Raw genomic sequence first — 10,368 nt, 5'->3', positions numbered from 1 at the left:
CCCACGGAATTATAAATATAATTAAAAGAAAAGGTAAATTCTTCTTATTAAAGACAAAATTGAAATATGCATAACAGTTTACATAACAAATAAAATCACTTTTAATTTTGACAGATTTTGATCAAGAAAAGAATGGCAAATAAAAATATATTGGAAATATATGCAAATATAAAGAAAATATTTTAAAATGTGTGGATGAAAACAATAAATACATATCGTTATTTTTTACAAATAACATTTAAAATAAAGCCATTTTTCAACAAAATAAATGTAATTTTTTGTCACAATTTTTTAAGTTTCAATTTTTCATTTTATTTTCAAGTAAGTTTATAATTTATACATTATGTCAAAATAAGGTTCATTCCAGGAGGCAACCACTTTTGAATTCCAGCACAACCTGTCAAAAATCCTTCGATAAAGTTCGATAAAGTCCGATGTAGTTAGTAAAGTCCAATAATTAATTCTTCGAAGTCCGATGAATTCCGACGAAGTCTGTCGAAGTCCGGCAAAGTCCGTCAAAGTTCGTCGAATTTCGATATAGTCCGATGAAGCTCATGATAGTTCATGAAGTCCAGTGAAAGTTTGAAGTCCAAGTGCACCTATTTTTTGAGTGGTTACCTCTTTGAGTCTACTCTATGAATTAAAACAACGAATTGTGTTTCATAATTATGAATATTTATACATTCCCTTATTTTGATTAATTAATACCATTTTCGGTAACAAAAATCAATTTTAAATTAATTTTATGTAGAAAAGAGTTTTAATAAAAAAATTTTAACAATTTTATGTAAAAAAGAATATTGATACAATGTATCAATATTACAGTCTATACGTTGGAAATTTTACATTAATATTGGGTAATAATATTAGTATTAAGTTTTATTATTCTTTTTTATAAACAATTTTTTATATGCATATGATTTTAAATACAAAAAATATTTTTGCCAACCGATAAAACAATATTTATTACATTGCACGTAAAAATCACAAAATAATTATAATGTAAATAATGTTCTATCAGAATTTCTATCATAACTTATGCATCATATTCTTTTAATTCTAACGATGTTCTTTATGATTTCTATCCGAGAATTTAAGTTCAATTATTGATACTTCTATTGAAGTCTATAAATCCATGACAAAAATTGGAAGGTCAATTGTCGAGGGCAGCTCCGTCTTTGGCTGAACGTGTTATGTTAGATTAATCGCAAATATCACTTACACATACTAATTTATCATCGCATGTACAATCCCACTGACGTCTATAACGAAATTGAAATTAAATTCTTATTTCGATTTATTTTACAATGTTTTGTAACGGTTTCTTCTGCGAACTTTGCGTCGCAGTAGTATAGGTAGCTCGCGTTTTTTCCGGTCTGTTCACTTCGATCGGAATTTTCGAACGATCGATGAGCAATGTATTCAAATTTGCAATGTACTCAAAGGACTGTAGATGCAACGGCGAAAAAACGATCAGGAGCAATGGCTTCATACTAGAAACGCATGCGCCTCACGTTTCGCATGCTTGATCCGACAATGTATTGAAAGCAACGATGTAAAATTGTACTAAGCTAGTTGCTTCAAAGTTAGATGATACTTCGAACTTGTTGATTTTTTATGTATCGTTTATTTCTAGCAATCATATTATATGACATATAGAATGATAAAAAAGAGAAGTCTCGAATTTAGTCAATTCTTTTCACTAGAAGATATTAACTATAAGAATAAAAAATGAGAATAGATACAGAATAACTGAGCGTACGAATTACCACAAATTGCATTCTAAGGGATAATTGTTTTTCTACGCTTTCAATCGTAGCTGAAAAGGAGTTGTATTATTCGTGCAAATAATCCGATGCGCGCAAACTATTTTTTTTGTACATATGAGCTACAGAACTTTTGTACCAATGAAATGTATACGTCAGGTGACAGGTTATGATAGCTGTACGACCTGAAAAAAGGTAATTTTTGAATATTTTTCGTTTTTACTACGAATTTATAGTTCGCGCGCTTACATTTTATCTCTATTTCAATCCTGTAAAAGTGTTTTCAAATCCGTTTCGGAGTTATCTATTAGAATGCAAATGTCAGTAATTTCTACCTTCCAATATCGCCTTAAAGCTCAATTCAGCAAAAAAGACAAATCAATGTATTGTAGTAATAGTTGAAGTTACTTTTAAATTTAAAAGCGTTGCATATGTATGTACATATTACTATAAAACATAAAAAAGTAGCTGAGTAAGCTGCAATCTGCATAGGATGTAAAAAAATAAATGTAAGAAAGAGAATATTTTAGATTCAATATGTATACTGTATTAACGGCCGAAGAAACACGCACTGTTTAATGCAATAACAATGTAAATGTGTAATAATATTTTATTATTTCTTTTAATTTTATTTGCATTACAGTTTAGTTATTTAATAGTAGTATTTCTCTTTAGGGAGAAATCCTCAGTTTGTATTCAATTCAAGTTACTTGACATTCACCGACAAATAGTATTGTATGATTTATTATAGTACTTCTTAAATTGAGTTTGCGAGAATCTTCTTGTCAATATACCGTAGTTCGAAAATTATTAATCCACATATTTCCACTAACTAAAACCACTCTTGAATTTAAAGGAAATAATAATAATAGTGCCTACATTCCGTTAATTCAAATTATGTCAGTAAAAAATAACGAAAAAAATATTTATTATAAATTTGAAAACAACACCAAGAAACCCAGTCTTAACGTAGATAAAGATTTAGCGTCGTAACTTATTTTTCTTCTCTTCCCAATCCCATCTTTCTTCTCCCTTACGGAAGATTTTCATTTGCGAGTTTTTATCGATATTTAGGTAATTGTACTTTCCGCGGTCACCGGTCACCGGTAACCACATATTTGTAACAGGCGTTGGATTTCTAAATCAGATTAAGAATTACTTATTAATATGTGATCAATAAACTTGAAATGTCGTGATTAAAAAGATATCTCTCTAAAGTTCGAAAAGGAGAAATTAAATTTCTCGTACCCTGTTTTAGCAAAATCCGTCCACATTTGCGTTAGGCAATTCATCATTTTATAGTCTTCCGAATCAACTGCAGGTGGTGACATACCGAGATCTTTTATCATATTAGGATAAAACATGTACCCCAGTTCCTCGGAATGAGACGCACCTTTAAAATATTTTGTCGTTAATTAAACCGATAAGTTAGCCTTTTTAAAATATAAAAAAAAACGAATTATTTCCTAAATTAAATACTATAAAACAGAATCAATTTTGTTTGTTTAAAATACACATTTAGAAACATTTAAAATTATTTTATGTTACAGTTTTATGATATGAATGTATTCATATTCTATAAGATTAAAAGAAGATCTTTAGTGTCTTAAATTAGTTAGTGATAATACCTGAAGCCTGTATGTTAAATACTCTTTTCATTGGAGAAGTTTCGCTGTTGTATGAATATTGATACAGATACGTCGCTTTCATACCATTTTTCAGCTTTGTCTGAATATCCACTACTTCCATTATATTACGAATAAAGAACTCATCGGTGAGAAAATCAGCGAAATTCATTAGAGTTTCCTCTGACACTGCTTTGTCACCAAAATACAAAGAGCGCAATTCATCGGCAGTAATGGGCAATGTAGACAAAGTTTTGGGCAATATAATGTTTTTGAAATTGGAATCGACTTTTTTGAGCTGCTCCTTATTTATGTCTGGAATAATTTTAAAATATTTTAGTATTGTCCACTATACAGATTGTCGCATATGTAATGAATTAGTTAACAAATCTTTTCTTCAAGCTAAGAAATAATTGATTTAAGTAATACATAAAAATTTGTTGTCAAAACGTTTAAAATGTTTATGGTTAAAAAGTCCGTTAAAAGGAAAGTATCATGTGGTACATAATAGTTAATACTACATATTAAATTACAAAGCTTACCTCAGCACATTCTATAGATAAATGTACAAAATATACAATAAATGTAACGCTATTTTGGAATAAAAATGTTATTCTTACGCATAATTACGATTCTTATATATGCGAAAATTGTGGTTTAAAATTTTCTAATTTTCTAATTTTATGTAGATATATGTACAATACTATCCATGATCATTTTATTTAAATTTTTATCTAATTATGAAACATTAGCAATGCATTACTAAATAGTGCTTACTAAATCATTTAACACCAATGTCACGTTATTTTTAACAGAACACGCTTTATGAAAATTCGAAGCGATTAAAAATGTTAAGTATTTAATGAAGTCAAAGACAAAACTTACGTCCTCTAAAGCTACTGCATATAATGAAAGATCCCTCGCAACTGGTAAAACCCAAAAGTAATGGTACTTTAACTCCGCGACGCATAAACGTTTCTGGATCTTCCGTGAAAAATGGATTCGATGATTCGCGATCCATGCTGGGCGTAAATATCAAGGAATTCTGTTCACGCTCCTGCGAAAAGATATTATCAAAGAAAGTATTTTATTTGCACAATTTCTAGTCTGTATACTGCGTAATTTAACCTGCACTCGTAAAATTATAATCAAATTTTCTGATAATTACTGCTTGTGTTAAGAGAGAATTCTGTTCCGTATCTATAAGTTTTTTGGCATCGATTGTTTTAAGAAACTCGTAAGCGACTTTTGGATCTGCGGTCGCTTTTCCGAGTTTCTCGGCAAATCGAAAACCTTTATTCATCGATTTTTCGGTAAAGGCCCAAGGACACCTTGCGACTCCACTTTGTGGTATTGCTTTGTGAAATAAACCTATAAAACAATCAAAAAAATTAATTTCTTACCGTTTGTTAACATAAAAATATTTTTTCTTTTTTTTTTATAATTTGCAAAATAGAATTGATGCGAATTTTTGTAATTATTTTTTTCTAATAATTTTGTGATTCATCTTATTGAAAATCTCTCTCTCTCTCTCTCAAAGTTATTAATTATTTTATAAATTTCAACATTTCACTAATATGATTTTATAATTAAAATTCGAAATAAACATTAAAAAACAAATTAAAGATTTCTAAACATACATATATTTAATTTGAAATTAATTAAAAGAGAAAGAACCGATTTATTATCTATCTAGTAGATTCGCGGAGCTTTTTGTTTTTTATATGTAAACGTTTTAGTGTATGAATATTTCCGTTAAGAAAAATGAAACATTGAAAATCATGAATAAATTCATTATTAAGTGGAATTAGATTTGAAAATTTTAATAGCGATTTCGGCTGATCTGCATTAGTCTGCATCAGTGTGCCATTAGTGCACAGTGTAGAGCTGATGCAAATGGGTACAGTGGAATTACATCAACTGGCCCCGACTAATTTGTGAGAGCCACTTTGTGTACACCCAATATGCACTTGTGCGGCATACCGAGTCCAAACGAACATGCGACATTGACGAGGGACTGCATCATTCGATCAACCGAACACACAACACCCGAAATGTGCAATCGGTGCATCCCAACCGCAAATCGCTATAAATTATTGTATATCAATAAGAGGGTCTACTATCGAGAAAATACGTTATATACCTGTCGCTAACGGAGACAGAGTTAGATAATGTACGATAGCTCCACCAGCACTTTCGCCGAAGACAGTAACATTTCCTGGGTCTCCTCCGAATTGTGATATATTTTTCTGGACCCATCGTAACGCCATAACCACATCCTTGAGACCTTGATTACCTGTCGCCACTTTGTCGTAGAGATTCAGGAAACCTGTTACACACATTAATGTACTTTTTGTCAAAATCGATTTATTTTAATTAAAAATAGATTATTACTTTATTATTTCTAAAGTAAATTACGCTAAAATTTGCTTCTAATATGTCAATCGGCAAAATAGTCTTACATGCAGAAAATATATAAGACGTGGACATTTATAAACGTAGTTTGAACATATTATGAATTTAACTTTTTGTATAAATTAACTGTCTTTTATGAGTCTACATTTTTTTAAATGTTTAACTTTGACAATGTATTTATGTATCATTTGTAAGATGGTCTCAAGTAACTTATTCAAAATAGAGATTGAATAGTTACTAAATAAAAACGGCAAACACAAATGATACAACAATGATTATGCATTATTGAAACGAGTAACGTACCTAGAACGCCTAGTCTATAGTTCAAGGTAACCAAAACAACGTCTTTCCGTACGATGTAATCAGGACCGTAGAAGAGTGCATCACCGGAACCCAGGTAGAAAGCACCGCCGTGTACATATACCATTACCGCACGCTTCTTCGAAGGTTCGATTTTCGTGGTGTACACATTTAAGTAGAGACAATCTTCGTCGCCCTCAATTTCGTGTGTAAAAGGGTTCAATTGAACGGACATGTTTCCGTACTTTGAGGCATCTCTATTACCGGACCATGATTCTGCTGGTACCGGATCCTAAAAATCCCATATATGCACGATGTAAGTTTCTGTGCCCGAAGAAACAACCTTTTTCTTACTTAATATTGCGTTCGAAGTAGTAATTTTTAAATAATAGTTATTAAATATATAGAGGTATAAAGATATAAACGTATAAATGTATAAAGATAGAAAAGTGAAAAAAAAGAACTAAGGCTAATGTAAAGGATTATAAGAAAAAAAAGTTTGATAAAAAGATATAAATATATAGAAAAGCATTTTTGAAAAAAGAAATGGATGGTCAAGTGTATTATATTTCATGTAAACCACGTCTCCTTTCTGGCTTACATATATGCTGAAGAATATAAATATTTATTCTATGTATTTATATAATAGAAGCTACTAAACACTAACAAGCGCTCTAAGTTCCGCATGAATTTAATGACAACTATACGTATTTATTATTCTTTTTTGTAAAAGATACCTTTAAATTTAATTTATATTAATATTACTTCTAATTTATATTGTTTAACAAATTGAAAAATTAATTTATGTTATAAATAAATCGTTAAAAAATAACTATTTTTTCGAATAATCGAGCTTTATAATTTTCTTTAGTGTTGCTACTTTAAACATTTTCCTACTTTTTTTTACATATCTATAGAGAAAAGCAGATTATATAATAATGAAGAAGAAAACAGATTATATAATATTCTACAATAGATAAAAAACAGGTTATATAATAATTCTGTAATACAACTGATAAACAATTTATCGATAGGAAAATTGATAAAGTTTTATCAGTATCGTTTAATTGCAGTTTTCTGAAGAGCTAATTTTTATTTTTATAATCTTCTTAAGGCGCGATGAGTAATCAGTTTTAACCAAAACTGAAATTTATTACTGATTTGATAAAAAGATATATATATGATAGGTAATGGAATTTTATCTTTTCTTACTTTGAATCTGAGTTCTCCAATCGGCGGTTTCGCATATGGTATTCCTCTAAAGGCGATGTAGTTATCACCGTAAACACCTTTTTCCACGACACCAGTTAATTTTCCTTCCTGCACGCATATTTCAACTTTGTCTTTATCCATAGTGAACGATTGACGTCTATTAGAAGAATGACAGGAGCTATCTAGTTCTCTGTCTTTATATAATCTATTGATATATCTGTGTATGTGTACTTTAGAAAGATAAGAGCTATTTCAAGACAAGTGGGATTGAATCTGAATTGATTTGATTAAGTTGTATTTATGCCTTATGAATGTTTTACGTAACGCGCTTAAACCAACTTGCATTATGTTTGCTATATTTTTTTCGAACGTCTAGAAAAATTTGCTATGCGTCTTGCAATGTCTCGAAATGTGCAAGGAATATAAAGCTCTTCGATGTACTATAAATGTAATTCAACTCATAAAATTGCAAATAAATTGAAGGAAAGATAAAGACAGAATTGAAATCTGTATAACGATTTACATAAAATATAAAATCACTTTTAACTTTGACAGATTTTGAAAAAAAAAAAAAAGAATAGTATATATAGGAAATACATATACATGTACAAACTAAATTTAGAATGTAGACACCGTTATTTACAAATCTAAAATAAAATTTTACATTTTAATCGTAAACCTTGACATGTGTCTCTCCGACTAATTTACATGGCATTAACCGTCATTACTGTTGAACTTGCCATATCTGCATCTCGTTCCGTATAAATTATTATCACGCACGCATTCCGGAATACTATTTCCATCTGTGGAAATCTACAGAGATTTTTAAACGAGAAGAGGTTAAAATGTATCTAATTTATGGATGGATTACGCAAGACTGCGTTAACTAAAGAAATCTTCTTGTAGTGCCATACGCTCAGTGTAGCAAGAATAGCTATAGGCGTTCACGTGTTATTGCACAATACACAAAGCGTGACTTCTTCTGCATATAAAATGGCACTAAATTTTTCAAATATCGTAATATATGTTTTGTGAACACTATACTAGTTTAGCTCATAGACCTTTATTTTTTTCATTTGATTTAAAATAAAATGTTTTCTGAACAAAAAAAATCGTGATTTTTCCTCACAATTTCTCAAGTTTCAATTTTTCACTATACTTGCAAGTAAGCTTAAAATTAATACATATTATATTAAGACAAGGTTTTTACGCAATTATTATAAACAACAATAGTTCCTATAATATTTATTTACACATTTGTACATTCACTTTTTTCGATTAATATCGTTTTAAGTAACAAACATCAAATTTAAATTTTATATATTTTATTTTTGGAATAGATAGAATTGATATGTCTATAAATTGTAAATACTATAACAACATAAAACAACATATAACATATAACAACATTGGATATAATTAATATATTATTAATTCCTATCACTTTTTTTCGTAAACTATTTTTTACATGCGTGTGATTTTAAATACAAAAGATATTTTTATACACCGATGAAAGCAATAGGTATTTATTACAAACGTAAAAATTGTAGAATTTAATTTTAATGTAAATAATATAATGTTAACATATCATTTTTATGTAAATAATGTTCCAGCAGACAAAAATTTATAGTTTGTGCTTTATACTTTTCCAATTGCAGCGGTGTTCTTCTTTACGAATGATTTCCATTCGAGGTTTGATATCAATATTTAAATAATTGTATACATCTCCGCGCTTCAGTGGAGTCCATTTAGTGGGTGTCAAATCCGTAATAGCAGGCGTTGGATCTCTACAAGTTGAAAATTAATTATTAATACTCAATTTCAAAATCTCCGTAACATTCGAAAAAATATTTTCATCGTACCCTGTTTTGGCAAAATTCGTCCACATCTGCGTTAAGTTATTTATTATTTTATAATCCTGCGAATCAAGTGCAGGTGGTGGAAAACCGAAATCTTTCATCATATGAGGATGAAATAAATAAAATAGATCTTCACCATGGGTTGCTCCTACAAAATATTGTCATATAATATAAATAAATAGAATATATTTTTACCATGGGTTACTTCTAAATATTGTCATGTAACAGATTACTCTTAAAAATGCAGACTCAATTTCCATTTCAAAATAATGTTTGCAAATATTGCAAAATAATCTTTAATTTTTTCAAGTGAAATATTTCTAAATGTTTGATACACATTTGATTTTTTAACATTACTTTAAAACATGGTATGAGTTTATTCGTACACGAATACGTAAAGGATTAAAGATTTTTATGCGATTGTATATAAAATAGGGACATTATACCTGGAAGCGAAACGTCCATTATTTTCTTTCCGAGAGAATTTTCACTTTCATATGAAAATTTGTACAGGTACGTTGGTGTGTTGGAATTCATTTGAATATCGATTATTTCCATAGTACCGCGATAGAAATTGATATCGCCAAGAAAATCTGCGTAATTCATTAGAGTGTTTTCTGATACTGCTTTGTTACCAAAATATAAAAATCGTAATTCTTCGACTGTGATCGGTATTTTTGGCAATGTGGATAAAATTCTGGGCATCATGGCCTTCTTGAAGTCGGAATCGACTTCTTTAAGAGCTTCCTCGCTTATTTCTGAAACAATTTTGAAAACTTTACTATTAGTGACTACAGCAAGAGCGCTATGGCAAGTGGATAATATTTTAAAGATACATTTGATAAGAAAAAACTTATTTCACTAAAAAGAACAATCTATTAATATAAAAATATTATATTATTTTTTGTACGTGTCCTGTCAAGAAAAACATAGCATATGTGTAACATTAGATGACTGTATATTATAGATGATTAGATCTACTGTATATAAAAAAACAATATATATTTGACTTGTAGTATTATATATACAAACCATATGTTAAAGGTAACGTTATTTTAGAACAAAATGATTGTTTTGGCGTCTAATTTTATGGTCACGATTAATGAAAGATTCTTATAATTCCCAAGTGAGAATTGAATACTGGTAAAGTACTGGGCCAGTACCAATTTCGGGTACTGAATACTGGCACAG

The 10,368-nt window shown here is 29.4% G+C and overlaps 2 protein-coding genes across 2 annotated transcripts; both read right to left on the bottom strand.

Moving 5' to 3' along the window:
- Positions 1 to 2,290: 2,290 nt before the first annotated feature.
- On the bottom strand, positions 2,291 to 7,519 carry LOC105460545 (juvenile hormone esterase-like). The gene is made up of 8 exons (XM_011706998.1): positions 7,319 to 7,519; positions 6,110 to 6,398; positions 5,535 to 5,720; positions 4,560 to 4,762; positions 4,277 to 4,448; positions 3,395 to 3,706; positions 3,015 to 3,159; positions 2,291 to 2,904 (listed from the first exon to the last, which is right to left on the bottom strand). The coding sequence occupies exons 1-8, from the start codon at positions 7,457 to 7,459 to the stop codon at positions 2,748 to 2,750; spliced, it is 1,605 nt and encodes a 534-aa protein (XP_011705300.1). The 5' UTR covers positions 7,460 to 7,519; the 3' UTR covers positions 2,291 to 2,747.
- A 1,267-nt stretch (positions 7,520 to 8,786) lies between these two features.
- LOC105460544 (carboxylesterase 4A-like) lies at positions 8,787 to 9,974 on the bottom strand. Its single transcript, XM_011706997.1, has 3 exons — positions 9,624 to 9,974; positions 9,181 to 9,325; positions 8,787 to 9,105 (listed from the first exon to the last, which is right to left on the bottom strand). Exons 1-3 carry the CDS (start codon positions 9,883 to 9,885, stop codon positions 8,943 to 8,945), a joined length of 570 nt encoding a protein of 189 aa, XP_011705299.1. The 5' UTR covers positions 9,886 to 9,974; the 3' UTR covers positions 8,787 to 8,942.
- Positions 9,975 to 10,368: the final 394 nt, after the last annotated feature.

The sequence above is a fragment of the Wasmannia auropunctata genome, unplaced genomic scaffold, assembly GCF_000956235.1.
Source record: "Wasmannia auropunctata unplaced genomic scaffold, wasmannia.A_1.0 LD319885.1, whole genome shotgun sequence".
Taxonomy (NCBI): domain Eukaryota; kingdom Metazoa; phylum Arthropoda; class Insecta; order Hymenoptera; family Formicidae; genus Wasmannia; species Wasmannia auropunctata.
This window is presented reverse-complemented; position numbering and strand designations above follow the sequence as displayed.